General features: G+C 56.3%; 1 protein-coding gene across 6 annotated transcripts in view; it reads right to left on the bottom strand.

The window, feature by feature from the left end:
- Nucleotides 1-272: 272 nt before the first annotated feature.
- Nucleotides 273-24,171, bottom strand: part of JUP (junction plakoglobin) — a 29,424-nt gene continuing 5,525 nt past the window's right edge. For 4 of the 6 annotated variants that reach the window (XM_047757178.1, XM_047757173.1, XM_047757176.1 and 1 more), the window contains exons 2-15: nucleotides 17,579-17,794; nucleotides 15,456-15,715; nucleotides 14,987-15,225; nucleotides 13,271-13,472; nucleotides 11,450-11,594; nucleotides 11,230-11,333; nucleotides 9,733-10,071; nucleotides 6,616-6,771; nucleotides 6,306-6,425; nucleotides 3,293-3,443; nucleotides 3,055-3,176; nucleotides 2,189-2,228; nucleotides 1,762-1,927; nucleotides 273-1,121 (exon numbers count right to left, since the gene is read on the bottom strand). In XM_047757178.1, the coding sequence (XP_047613134.1) occupies nucleotides 1,776-1,927; nucleotides 2,189-2,228; nucleotides 3,055-3,176; nucleotides 3,293-3,443; nucleotides 6,306-6,425; nucleotides 6,616-6,771; nucleotides 9,733-10,071; nucleotides 11,230-11,333; nucleotides 11,450-11,594; nucleotides 13,271-13,472; nucleotides 14,987-15,225; nucleotides 15,456-15,715; nucleotides 17,579-17,786 (2,238 nt within the window). In that variant the 5' untranslated portion in view covers nucleotides 17,787-17,794 and the 3' untranslated portion in view covers nucleotides 273-1,121; nucleotides 1,762-1,775. The remainder of the gene's footprint in view (nucleotides 1,122-1,761; nucleotides 1,928-2,188; nucleotides 2,229-3,054; nucleotides 3,177-3,292; nucleotides 3,444-6,305; nucleotides 6,426-6,615; nucleotides 6,772-9,732; nucleotides 10,072-11,229; nucleotides 11,334-11,449; nucleotides 11,595-13,270; nucleotides 13,473-14,986; nucleotides 15,226-15,455; nucleotides 15,716-17,578; nucleotides 17,795-24,171) is intronic. The other 2 variants (XM_047757175.1, XM_047757174.1) reach the window with 1 other exon arrangement.

Raw genomic sequence — 24,171 nt, 5'->3', positions numbered from 1 at the left:
CGCCCACTAAGGAGACAAGGCATGGTGTCCTCGAAAGGGGGGACTCACCACCAGCCATCTCGTCGCCCCTCCTAGCCTCCTAAGGTTCCGAGTTGTGTTTAAATTAAATCAACTCCGGCTGCTGGAAAGCTCCTTTCGCCCCCACTGCCCTCTCGCTGCCCTTTCCACACACTAGGCGGCCAGTAGGACACTCAGGATCCAGCCGGAGAGGCACCAGGCTGCTAAGGGGGCCCCCACCCCCGCTCTCTCTCCTCCAAACAGCATCCATTAGATCTGTGTGTTAGTTTTATTTTCTTTGCTTTGGTCTATACAAAAAAAACCAATAACCAAAAACATAAAGCGATAATAATAAAACTCTCTGCTGGGACCTCCCTCAGCCCCCCACACCCCTGTGCAGAAGGCAATGGGGGGGGGAGTTTGAAACAGGAAGGGGAAGAGAAAGCCCCTCACCGCACACCAGAGGGGTCAGCCAAGAGCACTTCTTGGGGGTCAGCTAGGGTGGTTGTGTGGGTGGGATGGGGGGGCGCAGGGGAGAGGGGCGAGGAGGGAGCTGTCCCCTAGCTCCCCTGGGAGGGGGCCAAAGCCATTGAACATCCAGGAGAGAGGAGCAGGCAGTGTCCCGGAGCGGGGGACTCGCTCTCCGCATCTCCACCCCATCTCCCCGGACGATCCCTGAACTTCTCAAGATAAGCTTTGGATTCTGAGTCTTTGGGCCTTGAACCTGGGGCCTGGAGACCCCGGGGGCTCAGCACAGTTGGTTGGGTGGAGTTCTATGACATAATCAGAGCCAGAGAAGCAACCCAAGGCCCCAAGGGGCCCAGCTGCTGGAGAAGGGCGGCCGGGGAGGAGACGGGGAGGGGTTTCTAGGGGGACAGAGTGAGTGCCTGGAGTCTAAAGTTTTAGTGCCAGGGCTTCGGGGGTGGGGAGGGGGTGTCGGGCCCTGGACCCACGGCCCAGAACAGAAAAGCAGGAGCAGATCACCATCCCAAGAAAGACCCTACAGAGGGACCTCTGGAGGCGCGGGGTTCAGCCGGAAGTCGCAGCCCTGCTGCCCGGGCTCAGGCACTTTGCTATCTCGTCCCATCGCCTGCACGGAGAGCCTCTCAGATGGGGAACAGCGCCTGGCGGGGAGAGGGGGCACACAGAGGGGTCAGGCCGGGCCTGTGTCAGCCCCTGCCACATCACCCACCCACCACCCGTAGAAGGGGCAGGACTGGGGCGTCTTGGCCCCAAGCAAAGATAACAGGACCGGGCAGGCCGAGGCATGCCTTCCCTAGGGGACCCTAACACCAAGAGGCCTCACGCTTGCTTCCCCCACCCAAAGGGAGCCAGGGTTTCTTTTTTTTTTTTCTTTTTGTCTTTTTGCCATTTCTTGGGCTGCTCCCGCAGCATAAAGAGGTTCCCAGGCTAGGGGTCGAATCAGAGCTGTAGCCACCGGCCAACACCAGAGCCACAGCAACGCGGGATCTGAGCCGTGTCTGCAACCTACACCACAGTTCACGGCAACGCCGGATCGTTAACCCACTGAGCAAGGGCAGGGACCAAACCCGCAACCTCATGGTTCCTAGTCAGATTCATTAACCACTGCGCCACGACGGGAACTCCCGGGAGCCAGGGTTTCAATGGAAACCTGAGAGGGCCTCCAGGAGGAGGAGGTTTGAAAGGGAAGGGAAAGGTGTCAGGGGCCCGGGGGGCAGGGGGGAGCTGAGGAGAGCTGCAAAGCGGGGGGGGGGGGGGGGGGGGGGGGGGGGGGCACCATACTGGGGTCCAGCCAGCTAGGCCAGCATGTGGTCTGCAGCGGGGTAGGGGGGCCTGAGGCCATCGCTGTAGGCGTCCATGGGATAGTCCCCGTCCATGTCCATGTGCATCTCCAGGGTGTCCAGGGGCACGTCACTTGAGTACATGGGGCGGTAGGTGGCATCCATGTCTGCGGAGGAGAAGGGAGCTCTGTCCAGGGTCTCAGGGTACCTCGTGGCGGGGGGTCAGGACAGCCCTCAGCCACACTTTCTCCCCCTGCCCACCCCCGGGGGAACTGCCCCCTCCCCAGACTCTCTCATCGGGGAGTCCAGACAGGAATACATATGGACACAACAGTGGCTGCCACTGGTCCTTTGGCCCTGGGGACACAAAGCTACTCCTTTGCTCACACCCATACAGCAGCCCCCTGCCCCGGGCTCTGCACACTTACCATCGGCATAGGGTTCATTGATGGGAATCATGCTCTGGGCCTGAGGATGGAGAGAGAGACACGCTGGGGACAGGGGAAGGGAGGGAAACGCAGGTTCTGGGCTGGGGGGGCAGCAAGAGATCCTTCTATTATAAAGGGGGGCCAAGGGAAAAGCAAAAATCCCTTGAAGGAACAAGGATGAGCTGGGGTTACACGGTGCCCTGATGAACGCTTGTCCCCCCCAGCCTGAAGGGTCCCACCATTCATGCCTGGGGGCACCCAGAGGACTAGAGCAGCCCTGGAGGAGGGAAGTCTCAGGGAAAGGACTAGAGAATGGGTGCCAGGAGCCGCCCCACCCAGGATCAGGAAGCCGCCAGCCCACATAGCACCTTTGTGCAAGTTAGAGAAAGGCATCCCTGCCCCAACACTTTATATATTACTTTGGACAAAATAATTTTTTTTTTCTTTTTAGGGCTGCACCTGCAGCATAGGGAAATTCCTGGGCTAGGGGTCAAATCGGAGCTGCAACTAAGGCTACGCCATAGCCACAGCAACACTAGATCCAAGCCACATCTGCAACCTACGCCCACTGAGCAAGGCCAAGGATCGAACCCGCTTCCTCATGGATATTAGTCAGGTTCTTAACCCACTGAGCCACTACAGGATCTCCTGGACAAAATAAAATTGCCATTTTCTAGGTCAAAAACAGATAGATGGTTCCACCTACCACTTACATCTGCTGGGAGTTGTTATAAATGATCCCATGGTTAAAAAAAAAAAATCTATGAAGCTGACAAGATGGTAGGAGGCCCTCCCCCAAAACTACTGTCCTTGCGCAGTGCATAACTTGCACAACCAGACATGGTGGCCCAACCCGGGGTACTCACAGCCTCCCAGGCTGCAGGGTCGTGCTTGAAGAGGGAGTTGGTGAGTTCCACAGACACACGCTTACGGTAATCTGGGTTCTTGTCCTCAGAGATGCGGAACAAGACAGCAGCAGCATAGGTGGCTGGGCAGAGAAAAAAGGACAGGCCAAGTCAGGTGCCTGCCTCCAACCCAGATGGGCTGGGGGAACAAAGACCCAGCATCCCCGCCACCGCCTTGGCCCCTAGCGCAGTCTCTCACCAGTGCCCTCATTGCGGGAGTGCAGGAGCTCCATGAGGGGGGACGAGGCCCCCTCGGCATCAATAGCGTCAGCCGCCTCCTTGTCCTGGGCCAGCTCGCACAGCACCCCTGCGGCCACACGCTGGATGTTCTCCACGGAAGAGTACAGGAGCTGGGGAGAGGGGGCGACGGGCGGGTGTGAGGTCGGCAGCACACCTCACAGCCCTGGCCATCTCCACATCCTTTGTTGGCTTTAACCCAAGCCCAAACAAGAAAGTGTGGAGAGTCTAAGAAAAGGATAAAGAAATAGAAAAGCAAACAAGCCACGACCCCCAACTCAGACAGCTTCTTTCCATTGGATTTTTTTGCTTCGTTTTGTTTTTGTGTTGCCTAATTTTTTTAGAGCTGCACCCACAGCATATGGGGGTTCCTAGGCTAGGGGTCGAATCAGAGCTTCAGCTGCCAGCCTACACCACAGCCACAGCCACACGGGATCTGAGCTGCATCTGCGACCTATACCACAGCTCATGGCAACACCAGATCCTTCACACACTGAGCGAGGTCAGGGATCAAAACCCGCATCCTCACGGATACTAGTCGGATTCGTTTCCGCTGAGCCAGGATGGGAACTCCCCTCCATTGGGATTTTTTTTTTTTGCCTTTTTGTCTTTTTTTTTCCAGGGCCTCCATTGGATTTTTTTTTTTTTTGTCTTTTTGCTATTTCTTTGGGCCGCTCCCGCGGCATATGGAGGTTTCCAGGCTAGGGGTCAAATCGGAGCTGTAGCCACCGGCCTACGCCAGAGCCACAGCAACGCAGGATCTGAGCCGCGTCTGCAACCTACACCACAGCTCACGGCAACACCGGATCCTTAACCCACTGAGCAAGGGCAGGGACCGAACCCGAAACCTCATGGTTCCTAGTCGGATTCGTTAACCACTGCGCCACGACGGGAACTCCCCTCCATTGGATTTTTAATCATAGTAATATACATATATTTGATTGCTGGGTTTGGGGGTGTTGGCTGCACCCACTGTATATGGAAGTTTCCCAGGCCAGGGACTGAACCTGTGCCACAGCAGTGATCTGAGCTACTGCAGTGACGACTCTGAATCCCTAACCCACTGTGCCACAAAAGAACTCCTGATTCCCTTTTTTTTTTTTTTTTTTTGCCTTTTCTAGGGACGCACTCGAAGTATATGGAGGTTCCCAGGCTAGGAGTCGAATCCGAGCTATAGCCACCGGCCTACGCCAGAGCCACAGCAACATGGGATTTGAGCCGCGTCTGTGACCTACATCACAGCTCACGGCAACGCCGGATCCTTAGCCCACTGAGCAAGGGCAGGGATCGAACCCGCAACCTCACGGTTCCTAGTCGGATTCGTTAACCACTGAGCTACAGCGGGAACTCCACCTTTCATGACGGGAACTCCTCTTTTTTTTTTTAAATCAAACATTGTAGCAAAAGCATTTTCCCATTTTACTCAATAACTTTTCCTAAAAATCTGAGCTCATATTGATACTCGAGAGAAAAAGAGAATGCTGCAAAGCCAAACACCAACAAAAACTTGATAGCAGCACCAATTCCTTACCCTGAACATTAAAAAATAAAGGAAAAAAATTCAAAACCACAAAATTCTTCTTCAACATCATTGTCTATGACCACAAGATATTATGAACCATTCTTTTTTCTTTTTTTTTTTTAGGGCTGCACCCAAGGCATATGGAAGTTCCCAGTTGAATTGGAGCTGTAGCTGCTGGCTTACACCACAGCCACAGCCACGCAGGATCCGAGCCACGTGTGCAATCTACACCACAGCTCAATGCCAGATCCTTAGCCCACTGAGCAAGGCCAGGGATCGAACCCGAATCCTCACGGATCCTAGGAGGGTTGGTTACCGCTGAGCCCCAACAGGAACTCCAATGGACCATTCTTTTTTTAACCATTCTCCTATCACTGGACATCCAGTTTATTTTCGCTTAATTATTATAAGTAACGTTACAGCTGTCACCTGTGTGAATACATTTATGCTATTTTTTCTTTTTTTTGGTTTTGTCTTTGTCGTTTTAGGGCTGCACCCACGGCATATGCAGGTTCTCAGGCTAGGGGTCTAATCGGAGCTACAGCTGCCAGCCTACACCACAGCAACGCCAGATCTGAGCCGAGTCTTCGACCTACACCACAGCTCACGGCAACCCTGGATCCTTAACCCACTCACTGATTGAGGCCAGGGATTGAACCCTCAACCTTACGGTTCCTAGTCAGATTCGTTTCCGCTGCACCACGATGGGAACTCCCAAAACTGCTTTCTGGAGAGGTTTTACCACCTTATCTTCCCTCAGGTGGGGTATGAGACTGCCCATTTTATCACATCTTCACCAGTACAAAGCATTCCCCCCCCCCCTTTTTTTTTTTTGGCTGAGTCTGCAGGAAGTTCCTGGGCCAGGGATCAAACGGATGCCACAGCAGCAACCCAGGGCTGCTGCGATGACAACGCCAGATACTTAACCCGCTGTGTCACCAAAGGATTCCCTCCCATTTTTTTCTTTGACAATTCAGTAGTGGAAAATGGGCTCTCACTGCGGGGTAAGCTCATTTCTTTAAACCCCTGGGGTTAAGCATTGTTTGTTTATGAGCCATCGGGGAATTATATGTGCCTCTTACATAACTAGGACCTGCACTAATGACTTCTCTTATATGAACGATGTTAAACTCTTGTCTGTTGTGATGCTTGCAAATATTTTCCCAGTTTGCGGTTTACTTTTTAATGCTTTTAGGTTGTTGCTGCCATTAACACAGTTTTTGTTTCCATTTGTGGCCCCTTCCTTGGCGCTTGAGCTTGGAATGCCTTTCCCAGGCTGGGGTTTGCTTCGTGGTCACGCCCGGTGTGGTCACTCTTCTCCAGACTCTTCCTAGACCTCTCGATGCCTGGCCCATCCCTCAAACCCATGGCTGCCCACCTTCCCCTTTCAGCAGTGGGGATAAGCAGGGATTTTTCGGAGGGACCCTCTCCTGCCCACCTGTCCCAGACTCACCTGCACAAACAGGGGGATGGTGTTGAGTCGGAAGATCTCCATGCGGTTCATGGGATCCCGGGCGAGGATGTGCAGGGCTCCGGTGCAGCCCTCCACAATCTCCTCCATCCTCACGCCATCCTGCACAAAAGGAGCGGGGGGCCTAGCAACAGGTGGCTCTTGGGCGTGGCCACACCCCCTCCCCTGACACTGGCAAACCTCCCTGGCACTTGGGGTTGGCATCAGTTGCAACTTGCCTCCCTATTTACCTGCTCGTGTGCGCGTGTGTTCACACAGAGGCCACCCTGACTCCCAGCGAGGGCCCACTCACCGTGTAGGGCTGCTGTGTGCCTGCAGCCACGTGACGCTGGGCATCCTGATGGGCCTTGACCAGCAGCTGGACGAGGCGGGGGATGACCGATGCCTCCTGCAGTGGGGCATGGTTGGCTGGGCACAGGGCCAGATTCCTGATCAGACCGATGGTTGCCTGGCAAGAAGAGGGGCACCCCATCAAGGGTGTTTCCTGGGAACCTGGAGGACCCCAGGCACCTGGCATCATCTCCTTCTTCCCCTCTCATCTCTTCTGTCCCCAAGGCCAGCGACGGACAGGCTGGAAGGTCTCCAGAGAACAGGACCAGCCCCAGCCCATACCCCTTATTCCATACAATTTGTGTCTAACCCTAACAGCCCCTGATAGATTGATACCCCATTCCAGAATATTCCACCAGCTCCCATGCTCTCTCACCCCGTCTCTCTTTTTCTTTCTTTCTCTTGTTTTCCTTTTCTCTCTTTCATTCTTTCTCTCTCTCTTTTTTTTTTTTTTTTTTTAAGGATCACACCTGCAGCTTATGGTAGTTCCTAGGCAAGGAGCTGCTGGCCTACACCAGAACCACAGAAACACCAGATCAAGCTGCATCTTCGACCTACACCACAGCTCACGGCAACACTGGATCCTTGACCCACTGAGCAAGGCCAGGGATCGAACCCACATCCTCATGGGTACTAGTCAGATTCATTGCCACTGCTCCACAACAGTAACTCTCCCGATCCCTATCTCTTAACCTCCTCTCTCAGAGAACGTAGTCGTACTTGCTTTCCTTTTTTCTTTCTTTTTTTTTGGCCCCGCCAGCAGCATGTGGAAGTTCCCAGGCCAGGGATCGAACCTGTGCCACAGCAGTGACAATGAGAGATCCTTAACCATTAGGCCACCAGGTAACTCCTCTTACTTGCTTTTCTGATAGTTCCCAAACCCTGGTTATCAGGGAGTCCCTGCTAGGGCTGACCCCAAAGCCTCTGCATCAGCGACGCTCATACTGTAATCAGTCCCCAGAGGCAGCTCTGCAAAGAGGCTCCTCCCCTGCGTCCTCCAACTCCCAGGGGCCTCCCTGGGCTCCTCCGGCTCTTGCAGAGCAATTTATCATCTCATTTGATCCTCAAAACAAGAAGCCAGGAGGGCATGAAAATCATAGGAGGGCGATCCCCTTGTGGCTCAGGGGTTAACGAACCCGACTAGGATCCATGAGAAAGAGGGTTTGATCCCTGGGTGGGTTAAGGATCCAGCATTGCCATGAGCTGTGGTGTAGGTCAAGGATGCAGCTCGGATCCAGCGTTCCTGTGGCTGTGGTGCAGGCTGGCAGCTGCAGCTCCCACTCAAACCCTAGCCTGGAACTTCCACACGCCGCGAGTGCGGCCCTAAAAAGCAGAAAAAAATAAAAGAAAATTGTGGGAGATACGGGGACGTGAGCACAGGGTGGGTGACCTGCCAACTTAGCCAGTGGGTCAGGATGCAAGCCCTCCCTCCCCCCACCTCGAGCTTGGGGTAAGACCCAAGGAGAGATCAAGGGCTGCCCCTAAAGAAGTACAATATATATAGTCAGTTAGAGTGCTGCTTCTTTTTGTCTTTTTAGGGCCGCACCAGTGGCATATGGAGGTTCCCAGGCTAGGGGTGGAATTGGAGCTGCAGCTACCAGCCTACACCACAGCCACAGCCACACTGGATCCGAGCTGCATCCTTGACCTACACCACAGCTCACGGCAACACCAAATCCTTAACCCACTGAGCGAGGCCAGAGATCAAATCCCCGCCCTCATGGATACTGCTAGTTGGGTTCTTAACCTGCCGAGCCACAACGGGAACTCCCACCTAGAGTTATTCTGATCTATACTGTTAAATGGTTGAAACCTTAGGCAATAAGAGATCCTGCCAGCTGGCTCTTATTCCTGTTGGCAAGATCCCAGCTTATGGCAGCACCTCTGCTCTCGGGCACAGGTGTCACCCCGTCCTTGGCTCTTGTTCCTACACAAATACACACACACGCACACAACTCTGTCCCTTGGGCCTGCCCACCGACTGGCACACCCTCAACCCCCCCTGCCTGTGACAGGGGACTTTTTAGCATCCCTCCAGAGTTTGAGCAGAACACAGGACACAGTGCTAACATCCTTGCATCTTGATGTAGCCATAGAACCAAGTCCCAGAGCGGGGGCTGAAACGATACAACCCACAGTTTGGGGCTGCTAGCCACACACCCCCCACCCCCACCACCTCTCCAGGGCCAGAAGACAACCCTTGCATCCAGACTCTCTGGCATCAGAAGTGCACTCCACGGACCACCACCCTGGGGGGCTTGTTAGAAATGCAGATTTTCAGAGCCACCCTGAGCCTACTGAATCGGAGCCTGCCATTGAACGAGACGGCCCAGGGTGATCACATGCACGTGAAATTCGAAGCTCTCTTCTAAGGGATGGCCGAGCTCCATGATGGCAAGCTTCTAGACCTCAGGAGCAGAGCCACCGCGGAGGTCTAAAGTGTTACCTAAGAGAGGAATGGCACGCCCTGTCCTTAGGGCATTAGCCTGCTGTGGTCCCTGTTGCCTGGCAAAGCAATAAAGCTATTCTCTTCTCCTTCACCAGCCCCCTCCAAAGAAAAGAAGCTCCCCTCGTGGCTCAGCTGTAACGAGCCCCACTCATATCCACGGGGATGCAGGTTCAATTGCTGGCCTTGCTCAATGGGTTAAGGACCCGGTGTGGCTGTGAGCTATGGTGTAGGTTGCAGATGCCGCTCAGATCCCTCATGGCTGTGGCTGTGGGGTAGGCCAGCCTCTGCAGCTCTGACTCGACGTCTGGCCTGGGAACTTTCAGATGCTGCCGGTGTGGCCCTTAAAAAGACCAAAAAAAAAAAAAGAGAGAGAGAGAGAGGAGAGTAAATTTTGTCTTATCAGAGCTGCTGTTTTGTTTTGTTTTGTTTCGCCCACACCTGCGGCATGTGGATGTTCCCGGGCCAGGGATCGAACCCACGTTGCAGTGACACAGCCTGGCAAGGCCCAGATCTTGAACCTGGTGCCCCACAAGGGAACTTCTGGAGCCACTGTATCTTAAGCCTCTTTGTCTCCAGTCTTCAGAGCTCCTTCCCCACCTGATCCCCGCCCCCTCGGGCAGCGGGTGGTACCTTGACCAGTGGCCACTGGTTGGGCTGGTTGAGCAGCTTGACGATGGCCGGGATGCCGTAGTTGAGGCGCACGGAGTTCTGGGCCATCTCCGCCTCGGGGTGGCGGCTGGTGAGGTGGCGCAGGGCGCAGACGGCGGGCTCCGTGATGTCATCCTTGTCGCCCGCGCGCAGGATGGCGTGGATGAGCGCCTCCACGCCGCTGTTCTGCGTCACCAGCGTCTTGTTCTTGCTGTTGTTGCAGGTCAGGTTGGACAGAGTGCCCGTGGCACAGGTGAGGACGTTGACATCGTCCACGCTCAGCTGGTTCACCAGAATCTTCAGTACACTCTCCAGGCCCTCCTGGGGTTGGGGAGGGCAGCGGAGCGTGAGGGAGACCCCCAAATGCAGGGTCTGCCCGAGGGCGGCCAGGGGAGCCAGATGGCCTAAGGCGGTCTCCCTCCTGCTCAGCAGATACTCGTAGAGCCCCGCCCGTCTGTGCCCACAAACCCCCATCCCCGGATCCTGCCGACACCCCGGGGGAAGGTAGAGCTATCCTGTGGAGCAGCTAAGGCTCAGAGAGGTCAAGTGTGCTGCCCACAGACCCACAGCCAGTGGGCCGGACCTGAACCCACACCTGTCTCTAAGCTCCATGCTCTTTTCTCCACCCCCTTTCACTCTTCTCCTGGGTCCTGAGACCCAACAGAGCTCTACTCGGGCCACGGGAGGCCCCCAGGCCAGGAGGAGATTGTTGTGAGGCCTCATGCTTCAAGGGCTCGGCTGACTCACTTGGACACACTGCTCACCTTTCTGGGCCTTCACTGTTGCTGCGCCCTCGGTGGTCTCCAGGCCAATCTATTTTTAGGAAGCATCCCTAACCCAGAAGGGAGCCATGTGGTGGAATAGAAAAACCCCTGGCTCTGGGGACCGAGAGTCCTGGGTTCAAACCCCAGCTCTGCAGTGTCTAACTCCCTGAGCCTCTGCTTCTTCCTCTAACAATGGGTCCCACACTCTATCTCCAGCAACTGAAAGGGGTCAGGAGTCAATGTCCCCATGAGGCTAGCAGAGTCCAGCACACGATGGACGCTCGAAACGCAGACTACGGATGTGATTTTTGGCAATGACAGTCAGGCTGGTAGGAGGAACCAGAAGACTTGTCCTGAAACTGTATTTTTCCTTCAGTTGCTTTTAGCCATGTGGGCCCCCAAGCCATCTCCTGCACTACTGCTCCTGCACTACTGCTCCCCAGGGTGTAGGTCAGAATTGTTCTGCTGGTAACCCCTGAACCTCAGCTTGGAAACATCAGCCCCCTTTTGCAAATCCCTCATAGGGATTAGAGCCTTGAGCTAAAAGGGTGAGGGGCTTCAGCACTTCCCGCCTCAACCACCACAGAGCAAGTCTTAGAGGCCTCAGGCCTCCCACAGCTCCTCAGGTCAGACTCCCAGACAGAAGGCTGGATGCTGTAAGACGGGAGGATGAGGTGGCGGAGGTGGCGGACCCAGGACCAAAAGCCTCCCTCACCTGCTTGGTGGCCACGTCCGAGAGGTTACGCAGGGTCCAGAGGCAGTTCTGCACGAGGCGGGGGCTGTTGCTTGTCAGGTGTTTGCCCAGGGCCTGCATCCCACCTGGGGTGGGAGATGGGGAGCACATCAGCCACAGGGGGGCATGGCTGACAGAGCCTGGTCACTGGTCAGGGCCCCCACCCCAGACAGGGGCCATCTTCATAGGCTGCAGGACTCACCGGCCTCCACAATGGCAGGCTTATTGCTGGGACACACAGACAGCACCTTAAGCACGCGGCTGGTGGTCCAGAGCAGCTTCTCGTAACTATAGTTGCGCATGATCTGCACGAGGGCCTGGGGTCCTCCATTGGCCAGGATGATGAGCTGTGGGGAGAGGGGGAAATGAGTGTGAGAACATGACAAGGAACAAGGAAAGAAGAGGGTGACAGAGCTGTTATTACTGAGCTTCAGGTAAAACCTAAGTAGCTTTCATGACTATTAAATAAGACAAAATGTTGCAAAAGTGATAATATACAATGCTAGCAAGGATGAGGCAAAACTGTTAACATACATTGCCACTGATGCACTGTATCTTGTTTGTTTGGCCCACAACTGCAGCATGCAGAAGTTTGTGGACCAGGGATCAAACCCACGTCACAGCAGTGACCCAAGATGCAGCAGTGACAAGGCTCTTAACCTGCTGAGCCACCAAGTAACCCCCTTTTTATTCTCTTTGTTTTGTTTTGTCTTGTTTTTGATGGCATTATAAATAATGCAATCCTTTTAGAAAATATCTGTCAATCTGGGTAAAAGCCTAGAAATACTGAAAAACCTTAGCAGGAGTTCCCGTCATGGCTCAAATGGTTAAGAACTCAACTAGTATCCATGAGGATGGGGAATCGATCCCTGACCTCGCTTAGTGGGTCAAGGATCCAGCATTGCCATGAGCTGTGGGTAGGTCTCAGATGCAGCTTGGATCCCACATTGCTGTGGCTGTAGGGTAGGCTGGCAGCTGCAGCTCCAATTAGACCCCTAGCCTGGGAACTTCCATATCCTGCAGGAACAGCCCTAAAAAGAAAAAAAAGGGGGGGGGGGTCAAAGCTTTAAAAAAACAAACAAACAAACAAACAAACCACCACAACCAAAAAAACCCTTAGCCTCACTGATGAAAAGGGTTTCCTACTCTTCGGGAAAAGCTGTCACCTGAACATGCTCAGCACAGCACTAAGAAGGTGGACAATTCAGGACAACCAAGATGCCCTCCCTCAGAATAAAGCCCAGGGCCCCCACTTAATAAAACACTATTTGCTATTATAGAGGGTGGTTTTGAGGACAGTCTAGCAAAAAAACCCTCTTTTTAAATTTTTTTTATTTTTTAATTTTTTTCTTGTCTTCGTAGGGCCACACCCTTGGCATACGGAGGTTCCCAAGCTAGGGGTCTAATCAAAGTCACAGCCACCAGCCTACGCCACAGCCACAGCCACTTGAGATCCGAGCCACATCTGCAACCTACAGCACAGCTCCCAGCAACGCCGGATCCTTAACCCACTGAGCCAGGCCAGGAATCAAACCTGTGTCCTCATGGATCCTAGTCAGATTCGTTTCTGCTGCGCCATGACAGGAAGTCCAAAAAACTCTTTTTTTAAAAATCACATAGAGGGAGTTCTCATCGTGGCGCAGGGGAGACGAATCCGACTAGGAGCCATGAGGTTGAGGGTTCGATCCCTGGCCTCGCTCAGTGGGTTAAGGATCCGGCGTTGCTGGGAGCTGTGGTGTAGGTCAGATACGTGGCTCAGATCTGGCGTGGCTATGGCTGCAGCATAGGCCGGCAGCTACAGCTCCAATTAAATCCCTAGCCTGGGATCTGGCATGGTCACTGCAGCAGCTTGGGTGGCTACTGTGGGGCAGGTTTGATCCCTGGCCTGGGCAACTGCGGGCATGGCCAAAATTTAATTAATTAATTAAAATTTAAAGGGAAGGAGGCAGCTCGAGGCTGCACCTGGATAGAAGGTGATGCCATGGGGGCTGCAGGTGAGGGCTGGGGGCGGGACGCAGCCCACCTTGCTCTCCTGGTTGCCATAGGCCAGGAGCTGCAGGCAGTCGGTGGTGATGGCCAGGAACTTGGGGTTGTTCTTGTTCAGCAGGGGCACCATCTTCTGTAGCCCGTCGGCCAGGCGCACTGCCATCTTGGCGCCCTCCTGGTAGAGCAGCAGGTTGTGCAGCGTGGTGATGGCGTAGAACAGGACGGACTCCACAGGGGAGCTGGGAATGGGGGCAGAGGGTTAGTGTGAGGTGGGTCCCAGGGGCCTGGCATAACCATGGGCCACCTCCTGCAGGGCGCCTTCCCAAGGCTGATACCCCTAAAATCTCATCCATCGTCCCTTGAGCCCAGCCCCACGGTCATGCACAGAGCACATGGCACCTCCCAACCTTCCACCGGGACCACAACTTCTGCTCTGGGCTTCCGGCTCGGTGCCAAGCACACAGCTGGTGCCCTGGACATCCGTTCCTACTGAGTAACAACCACATGGAAGGCCGCCCGCTAGAGAGGCCCCACAAGGGACTCGGAGGGCAGTAAGATCACTATTTCCACCCTTAGCAAACTGGCAGCCTGGCATGTGGATGAGGAAAAAGGCCAGGAGTTCCCGTCGTGGCGCAGTGATTAACGAATCCGACTAGGAACCATGAGGTTGCAGGTTCGATCCCTGACCTTGCTCAGCGGGTTGGTTAAGGATCCAGTGTTGCCGTGAGCTGTAGTGTACGTCGCAGACGTGGCTTGGATCCCGCGTTGCTGTGGCTCTGGTGTAGGCCAGCGGCTGCAGTTCTGATTCGACCCCTAGCCTGGGAACCTCCACATGCCACGGGAGCGGCCCTAGAAAAGGCAAAAAGACAAAAAAAAAAGAAAAGGAAAAAGGCCAATCAGCACTTCAAGGCTGGGTAGTTCCCCCTGTGGTACAACGGGATCAGTGGTGTCTCTGGAGCACTGGGACACAGGTTCGGTCCCTGGCCCAGCACAGCAGGTTAAGGATCCAGCATTGCCACAGCTGCAGCATAGTTGGCTCAGATCTGATCCCCGTCCCTGGGAATGCCATATCCAGGCAAAAAAAGAAAAAATAAATAAAAGCAAACCAGGATTTCCCATTGTGGCTCAGCAGTTTACAAACCCAACTAGTATCAGAGGAGGCAGATTCGATCCCTGGCCTCACTCCCTGGATTAAGGATCAGGCATTGCCGTGAGCTGTGGTGTAGGTCACAGACGCAGCTCAGATCCCACATTGCTGTGGCTGTGGCACAGGCCGGCAGCTGCAGCTCCAATTCAACCCCTAGCCTGGGAACTTCCATATGCCGCAGAGGCTGCCCTAAACAGCAAAAAAAAACCCCGCAAACAAACAAACAAACAAACAAACAAATGCAAGACTGGGAAAGATAAAAGCGGCAAGGGACTTTGCACATGCTGGTCCCTTTGCCTGGAGTGCTCTTCCCTTCCTCTACACCATCCAAACTCCACTCATGCGTCAACCCCCTGCCCTTAGAGTGAACGCTTCTTGGAGCTCCTCTGACCAATCTTGGACACACCTCCGCCTTAGTCTATCCTGTATCCTGAAAACTAACCTGTGGGTTACAAGCCTGTCTCCCCTGATAGGCTGTGAGCAGCTGAGTACCAGGACTGGGCGTGGTTCTGCACCTGGCACATAGTAGGTGCTTAATAAATGTATGGAAGCCCAGGAAAGGGAGTGGGGAAGCCCCAGGCTCCCGCAGTGGGTAGGGGTGAGCACCTGAGCATGCGGACCAGGGCAGGGATGCCGCCGGACTTGAAGATGGCAAGCAGCCCCTCGCGGTGGTGGGAGAGGTTGTGCAGGATGCTGGTGGTGCAGCGGGCCGTGTCCAGGTCGCTGGTGTTCTGCATGGTGCGCACGACGGCTGCCACCAGCTGGGGCGAGCCCATCAGCGCCCGCCGAGACGCCTCCTTCTTCGACAGCTGGTTCACGATCATGGCCGCCTTGGTCACCACCACCTGGGAGGCAGGGGGACGGATGGGAGGATGTGAGCAGACACCAGGCTGCCTGCTCATGTGAAAAGGGCCAGGAGACCCCTCCCCAAAGCTCAGACAGACCCAGGTCAGACTCTTCCTGCTGAAAGAGCTCTGGGTCCATGACCTCCCTCCACCCCAGGTAGGGCCCCCTCCTGCCGCTGACCCCCTCCCCTCCCCGCCTCGCCTCCACCCTGGCCAGGCCCCTCACAAACCGGGTCCTCGTCGTTGAGCAGTTTGGTGAGCTCGGGCAGGGCCCGGGTGGCCAGCTCAGCGTCGTCCTGGTAGTTGATGAGATGCACGATGGCCGACTTGAGGAGCTGGGATGGCTCGGCCAGCCGCTGCAGGTTGGTGGTCTGCCCCTCCACCTGGGTGGCCAGCAGCAGCGAGCTGTCCTCTCCCGTCACACCGGGACACATGGCCTCCCGCACCCGCTTGGCTCTGGCCGTCGTGGACATCTGGTACTCCAGGTCGCCTGGGGGCCAAGAGGCAGAGACTGAGCTGCAGGGGGCCGGCAGGGGGCGCTGGTGAGCAGGGCAGGCCTTACAAGACAGCCCACCACGGTTCCCTGGACTGCCTCCCAGCACAGCACTCCCACTTCTACTGCTAACCAGTCACCACTGCCTCCCTTACATCACCCGTAAAATAGGGCACCACCTGTTCTGTCCATCTCAGGCAACTCTCGTGAGAATTAAATGAGATAATTGTTGTGAACTGCTCTTAAAAGAGGAGTTCCTGTCGCGGCTCAGCAGAAACAAATCTGACTAGCATCCCACAGGACTCAAGTTCGATCCCTGACCTTCCTCAGTGGGTTAAGGATCTGGCGTTGCTATGAGCTGAGGTGTAGGCCACAGACGTGGCTCGGATCCCACGTTGCTGTGGCTGTGTCGTAGGCCGGCAGCTGCAACTCCAATTAGACCCCTAGCCTGGGAACCTCCATATGCCACAGGTGTGTAGCCCTAAAAAGCCAAAAGACAAAAAAAAAAAGAAAAGAAAAAGAAAGAAAGAATCCGACTGCAGTGGCTCAGGTCTCTGAGGAGGTGTGGGTTTGATCCTGGGCTGGCACAGTAGTTAAAGGATCTGGCATTGCTGCAGCTGGGCATTGCCGTAGCTGTGGCATAGGTCATAGCTGTGGCTCCAATTCAGTCCCTGGCCTGGAAACTTCATATACTATGTGTGTAGCCATTAAAAAAAACCCAAAAAACAAAAAACCTAAGCTGAGATCTGAACTCAGACAGCCCTGACTCCAGACTCAACCCTGACTCTATGCCCCTCCCTTAACAATTAGGTAAGTGTAGCATGAGACAGCCTGGGTCTCTTTTCAACCCTGAAATCTCATGATTCTAATTACACCCTCATCCTCCCCAAAGGAGGCAACTCTCCCATTATATGGACAGGCAAGTAGAGGCCCAAAGGGCCACCCAGCAGAATACAGCAGGTCAGAGGGAAAGTCAGGATGGTGGGTTTCAGAAAGCAGGAGGGGAGCTCTCAGCTGAGACTCCAGCCTCCACCCCCTGGTGGGCCTGGGGGTGGGGGGGGTGGTCCCACCAACAGGTACCCCAGTTCCCAGGCAGCCCTGGCCTGGCGAGTGTCCCAATGGCCCAGGGAGAGGGAGGGAGAGGTTTCATTCTCCATTTAGGCAGGAAGGAGGGGCATCCATGTGGCTTTCCCACCTGGATGTTGTACTTGAGCTATCAACCAAGCCCGAGGGCCTCTACCTGCTGTCAGGGAGGACAGGACCTCCCCAGGCGCCAAGGCTGAGCTCTGCAGCGGCCCAGGCCGCCACAGCCCACCCTGCCTGCCCCCCAGCCCCACAGCTGGCTGCACTGCAACGTTGAGGGCCCTGGAGGCATAGTGCACAGCGACAGGACCGGATACCTTCTACCCCAGAGAGGCCGGACACCCTGGGTGGGTGGGCACCCCCCCACCCGTGACAAAATCCCAGAACCGGGCTCTGCCTCCAGTTCACGTGTGAGACTCTCGGAGCAAAAGGACTGTGTCTTCTTCCCCACCGTCCATGGATTCCCCAGGGGCAGCAGGGCCCCCTCCCTCTCACACTGTAAGTTCATGGCACGCAAGGACCGTGCCTCTTCCCTCAGACTGGGGGGCAGGATCTCTGCCCCTGCTCCATAGAGACCTTCACGGAAGAGGAATCTGCCTCCCTCCCAGATGGGGGCACCTTGAAGGGGCTTCGCCTCCTCCCTCAGACTGGTGAGTCTAAGAACAGGAGCTGTGCCTCCTCCAAAGGCTGCATCCTTTTCCCCTGACCTCCCTCCAGGGCCAGCCTGGTTTTCTGCTGGAGTATGTCCATGATCCCAGGGGCCCCGGGGCTCCTGACCTTGGCTTTGGGGCACCGCCTGGGTGTAGGTGGTGGTCTTTTTGAGCGTGTACTGGCGCCCGCAGGCCTCGTCCTCCTCCATGAGGCCTTTGCTGCTGACCGAGGGCACGCAGGTGTTGGCCCCCGAGTGGATGCCCGAGTCATAGGTGTATGTCTGCTGCCACTCGGTCACCTTGATGGGCTGTTCGATCAGGTTCATCACCTCCATGGTGGCTGCTGGGGACACAAAGGGCAGGTCATTAGCTGGCCTCAGCGGGAGCATCCCATCACCTGGCCAGGTCCCCATCTTCAGCCCTGTCCCCAGCACCCTTTATCCCCACCAGTGCCCTCAGGGCTGTGGAGGAGGGGGTGGGAGGTGGGAGTGCCCAGGGCAGGACTACCCAGGATGGGCTACCTGTGTGTGGGTCCTGGGTTTGTATCTCTGACCTCCTGCCCAGGAGGGAGGCGTAGTAAAGAGCCAGAGGCCCCAACCCAGCCCCCTGAGCTCCCTTACCTTGCCACCCCTGCTCAACATCCCCATGGCAGGAGAAGGCACTCGGGGCCTCCAGTGGCTTCTGGGGTCCTGCAGACCACCCCATCAAGCCACCAGGGCCTCCAGGGCAAGGCTGCAGAGGTGAGGCAGCTACACCCCAAGCGGTGGGCAAGGAACCAGGTGGGGCAGGGAAGCAGTCAGACAGGTTTCTCCTGGGAGCCCCAAGCTGCAGGTGGGGCAGGATCAGAGGCTCAGGCCCTAAGACTCCCCATCTTGCCAGTGTCCCAGCTCCTTTCCCGGAATTCTGAATCCCAGGTCAGCTCTCAGCCACGTACTACTGGGCAATTCGTGGCTCCACGGAACCTCAGTCTTTGGCTCTAAGCTCCTTCCTCACAGGCTATTCTGAGGACCAAATGGGCGAAGGATGCCACACCGTGGCTGGCACACAGCAGGTGCTCAGTGTTGGTGGCCATGGCCGGGCATCTGTATGGCCTCTCCCCCCAGGGGGGTTTCTCACCTCCTCAGGGTGGTCACTGCTATTCAGAGACTTGGGGGAGCACTTGAGGCTCACGAATAGCTAGGACCCTGGACTCGGTACCAGGGAGGGGGAGCCCCGCTTGATCCACCCGGCCCACCTGTCTCGGGAGCTGACTTTCAGGGTCCAGCAGCTGAGAAGGGGCCATGGAAGCCGGGCCCCAGGGAGGGCCTCCCTGTGCCGACTTTTCACAAATGCCATCACCCTCACAATTGGCTTTCAAAGCACATGCCCTGTTACCCACATTTACAGCTGGGGAGACTGAGGCTCCACCCAGGGAGAGGGTACAGCAGAGAAATGGCAGAGCTGGGACCAGGCACAGTGTGAGTGACACCTGACTCTGTGGCTTGGGCACACCCAGTGTGGCCTTGATGGCAAGCAGCAGACCCCAGGCTAGTCTGCCTGGGAGGCTGGGCGGCAGCACACCGCATCTCTAACCCACTGTCCTATCACGTTAGGAGACCCAGGGGGGACGAGGCTGGAATGGCTGCTGAGCCTGGTCCCACCCCAGGAACAAAGATCACAAGGGCCATGCCTTCCAGGACAGCCCCAGGGCCACCTTTCAGAAGGACAATCCTTCAGCTCTCTCCGCCTTTTTTTTTTTTGGTCTTTTGTCTTTTTAGGGCCACACCCACAACATATGGAGGTTCTCAGGCTAGGGGTCAAATCAGAGCTACAGCTGCCGGCCTACACCAGAGCCACCGCAACTCAGGATCCAAACCGCATCTGCAATCTACACCACAGCTCACAGCAAGGCCGGATCCTTAACCCACTGAGCGAGGCCTGGATACTAGTTGGGTTCGTTAACCACTGAGCCACGAGGGGAACTCCAGATCTCCCTGCCTTTTATGGTGACGCTGACCCTCCCCCGCCGGTGAGGACGCCCAGAACAGGAGGCAGCAGCCAGACCAGCTCCCAAACCAGCTCCCAGTAGTCAAGGGATCTTCCTCGCCTCTGTCACCCTGAGTGACTCAGAGTTTCGGGCTGATACAGAGAAGCAGGCTTGGCGCTGCCAGATGTGCCCAGCTGCTTTGCAGGCACCAGCCAAGTGCGGCTATTTCAGGGGGACCACCCCCCCACACACACCTGGCTCCTGCCCTAACCACACACTGCCCAGCACCCCTGGCTTCCCTGGAAAGGCCGAGAACACAAGAGAGCTCAGGAGGAGAAAGCCCGTCGCACAACAGACCCCATGGAGGAGAAAATTCAGGCAGGAGGCCTTGAAGATGAAACCAGAAGGAAGACGAAACCTCGTCTGTAGAGACGGCTGCATTAACCATGTAAATGCCACTTGGCTAGGCAGAGAGCCGAGCCAACATGATTGCTGAGCCTGGGTCAGGTCCGCTCAGGACAAGCTGGACCTCTCCACCCCAGCAGTAAAAACACCCCGTCTGAGCCAGAAAAAGCCGCTCCCCAGTAGACACTGCTGCCCAGGCCTGGCGCTTCTCAGCCAAGCAAGCCTTGCCCAGAAACTCAGGGACCCTCGACGGCCCCATGTCCAAAGGGACCACGGAGGTCAAAGCTGGCCGTGGGAGGGGCGTGTCCTCGGCAAGCCCCTGACCACCGCCGCCAGCCCGGGCCTGGAGCCAAGAGAAGCTGAGGGCTGGACAGCTGCCCAGGGCGAAACAGAGGCCTCATGCAGCTCAAAGGATCCATGGCGGGGTGAGGGTGGGGGACGGGGAGCTGGAGGACAGTGTCCTTAATTATGAAATGAATCTCATGCTCCCCTTGAAGCAACCCTGGCCGCCTGGTTGTTTGGCTGTTTGTTTGTTTGTTTTCTTTTTAAGGCCTCACCTTAGGCATATGGAAACTGGCTAGGGGTCACATGCCAGCTGCAGTTGCCGGCCTACACCACAGCCACAGCCACAGCCATGCCAGATCCAAGCCGCACCTGCAACCTACACCACAGCTCACAGCAACGCTGGATCCTTAACCCACCGAGCAAGGCCCAGGATGGAACCCTCATCCTCACAGAGACTGTGTCAGGTTCTTAACCTGTGGAGCCACAACGGGAACTCCAGCATCGTTGGCTTTTATTATTCCCAGTTTCCTAGATGAGGAAACAGGCTCCGCTCTGAGAAACAGCGACGCTCTTCTCAAATTCAGGTCTGCCTCACTTCACTGCCAACCTGCCTCCAGCCACCAAGCAGGACTGCCCCCCCTGGGTCCTACCAGGGGGCCCAGGGAAGGAGGGATCCCCGAGGTCAAGGAGACCCTGCTGCAGGGGACCGGAGGGAGCATAGGTGGAGCAGAGCACCAGCTGCCCAGAAATCTGGAGTCCCAGGTTCCAGTCCCAGCTCCACTGCAAACTTGCTGTGTGTTCTTGGCAAACACCCTTCCCTCTCTGTGCTTCATCGACACTAAGGGTGGCTCAGGTGATCTCAGAGGAACTCAGGTATCTAAGATTCTAGGAATGAGGAGTTAGAACCCCCATGAGAGACCAGAGAAGGCAAGAGACCAGAGAGTGGGCAAGGTCAGAAATGGAAAACAGTTCAGAGAGAACATACGCCAGACCCTTCCTGAAGAAAGGATGCTGGAGGAGTTCCCATTACGGCTCAGCGGTAGCGAACCCAACTGGTATCCGTTAAGAAACGGGGGTTCGATCCCTGGCCTCACTCAGTGGGTTAAGGATCCAGCATTGCTGTGAACTGTGGTGTAGGTCACAGAAGTGACTTGGAACCCGAGTTGCTGTGGCTGTGGCGTAGGCTGGCAGCTGCAGCTCCATTTTGACCCCTAGCCTGGGAACTATCATAGGCCACGAGTGTGGCCCTAAAAAGCTAAAAAAAAAAAAAGGATGCTGGGAAGAGCTACTCCTGACCCAGGGTAGATATAAGTCAAAGCTCAGGCAGGACTGTCAGGCTGCCCCACCTCTCTCCCCACCCACTCCCCAGGAGAACTAAAGGAATTCTCCCTCAAGAAACAAAAGTGCTGTTTTTGCAGTTCCCAGGGTGGAGGAGGCCGCACCCTGTTTGGGCTCGTCCCTCTCCACCCTGGACCTGTAGTCAGACCCGCCACAATGTCCCTGGACAGGGCCAGGGTGGAAGGAGGCGAGACAGACGTGGGCCCTGGCCAGGCACCCGGTAGGAGGTGGGCAGGAGACGGGCAGAGCCAGACATGGGGCGGTGCTCTGAGTTGAATGGGGGCGCTTTGTTTAGCAGCACGCTCTATTGTTGGCAACACAGGAGGAAGAAGACAGCTCAGAGATCACAGGGTGGGGTGGGGGACCTCGCAAGGGACAGGAAGAGAGAAGACGGGGAGGGGGGGGGGCCTGGAGAGAGAGTGCAAATGACCCTTCCCCCACCGGTCTACACGGGCTGGGAATCTGCAAGAAAGCAAGGAGGCTGCTTTCAGGTGAACCCTGCCCTTCACTTCTACTTCCTCCTCGGCCTGAGCCACCTGCGGAGGCTGGTGTTAGGCAGCCTAAATCCAAGCCTGTCCTGGCAGAGCCCTGCCCTGACATTAAGAAGAACCCTTGGGAGTTGCCATCATGGTTCAGCGGTAACAAAACCGACTAGTGTCCCGGAGGATGCGGGTTCGATCCCTGGCCTCGCTCAGTGGATTAGGGTTAGGATCCGGCGTTGCCATGAGCTGTGGTGTAGGTCACAGACACAGCTCAGATCCGGCATGGATGTGGCTGTGGTGTAGGCCGGCAGCTTCAGAACATCCATATGCCGTGGGTGCAGCCCTAAAAAGAAAAACAAAAAACAAAACTCCCGGGAGTTCCCACTTTGGCTCAGTGGGTTGAGAACCCAACTAGAATCCATGAGGATTTGAGTTTGATCCCTGGTCTCGCTCAGTGGGTTAAGGATCCAGCGTTGCTGCAAGCTGCAGCATGGGTCACAGATGCAGCTTGGATCTGACATTGCTACGAGCTGTGGTGTAGGCCGGCAGCTGCAGCTCTGATTCGACCCGTAGCCTGGGAACTTCCATATGCCACAGGTGCAGCCCTAAAAAGAAAAAAAAGAAGAACTCCTACCAGAGCTACATCAGGCTCCTGCCCCCCCTCCCCAGGCCCCACCAGCAGTGACACGATGCCGAGTGTCCATAAGACACCTGGAAACCAGGACAGGAATTGGCCGCCCAAGAGGCATGCTGGGACCAGGCTTAGAACCACTGCATTCGAGGACCAGAAGAGCAGGCAGGCCCTCCAGAAGCTCCTTAGGCCAGAGGCCAGCACCCTGTGTAGACTTGGACCACATCATGGGGTCAAACAATGGCAGAGGAAGGGCGCTGTGGGCAGGGCGTGAGGAGAGCGTGGGACTCGGGGGAGAAGTACACCCAGCGCCACCCTTCTCTGGCCGTGTGCGAGTGGGCAAGTCACAAAGGCACGCAGCCCGTGACTTGGTTAAAGGCTCTCATTCCTCGTCTGTCCAGCGGAGACACTCCTTTCTTCAGACCACTGTGTGCTGTGTGGCTCGTACACGCTGTGACCAAGTAAGGCCTCCGTTTCTAGGAAAGGCCCGGGCGAGCAGTCTCCCATGAGGGAAGCAGAGATGTGGCAGGGGGACGCCCGCAGAGATGGGCCTGGCAAGGTCGCCGGCAGTCAGCCTCCTCTTTTGGGACCCAGTATCCAGGTTAAGACCCAGGCTTCCTTTCCTTGACCCCCTCAGATGAGAGCTGGGAGGGGAGCTGCGTCCAGGCTCTAGGCCAGAGTCCCTGGGGTGGGGCGGGCATGTGGCAGGGAGGATGAGTTATATCCCAGGTCCTGGGAGGGGAGGCCAGGTGGAGACACAGCACCGCCCCTCTCCTGGGTCACATGCTCTGCAACCGGGGGTGAGCCGGCCAGTCAGGCCTGGACATTCCCCACATAGCAGCCCCAGGGGAGAGGCTGGGCTCTGTAGGGTCACCAGCCCTTCCCCATTCTGTCTCTGGCTCCAGCAGAGACTTGGCCAGCGGTCCCAAGCACAGACGGAAACAGACTCTAGAAAAGTAGAGACAGACAGGACTGCTTCCCTTGAGAGCCCTGCCTCCCTCGTCAGGCTGGGGCTTCCTAACTAGGCCTCTCCCCTCAGACTGATGGTTCCAGGAGAAGCCCCCCTGCAGACTAGAGGTGCCTTGGCAGATACTCTGATCTCCCCCATCTGACTGGTCACTCCAAGGGGGCAGAGACCAAAGTGGGCGCCAGGCACTGCCAGGGCCCCGGGGGGGGGGGGGCGGCAGGAGAAGACACAGAAGCCCATCCTGAGCTTCCGGCGGAAAGCCCTTACTTCCAGTCTGGAGGACAGCCCGAGCTGTGGCCCAGGACTGGCTGAGGGTGGAGGAGGCTCAGGTCAGGCCAACCCAGCTGCTGTTTATTTTCTTCCTTCTGGGCTCCTTCCCAAGGCAAACAAACCAGGGTGGGAAAATGAAGGGGACTTGGAGGAGAGGAAAATGCCCGGCCAGGTGGCTGGACTCTGGGAACCTCTGGGCTCCCCTAGAGAGGGCTCCAGCCGGAGCTCCATTCCCTGCTGGGGAGCCTGGGTGGGCAAAAATCCCAAACCAGTAGATGACTTCAAACCAGGACTCCTGGAAGCAGAAAAACACTTTACGAGCCTCAGGAAACAACAGCAAAGGACTCACTTGTGTTGGTGACGTGTCTCAGTTCAC

The sequence above is a fragment of the Phacochoerus africanus genome, chromosome 14, assembly GCF_016906955.1.
Source record: "Phacochoerus africanus isolate WHEZ1 chromosome 14, ROS_Pafr_v1, whole genome shotgun sequence".
NCBI lineage: Eukaryota > Metazoa > Chordata > Mammalia > Artiodactyla > Suidae > Phacochoerus > Phacochoerus africanus.
The sequence above is the reverse complement of the archived record's forward strand: the minus strand, read 5'-3'. Positions and strand labels throughout refer to the sequence as shown.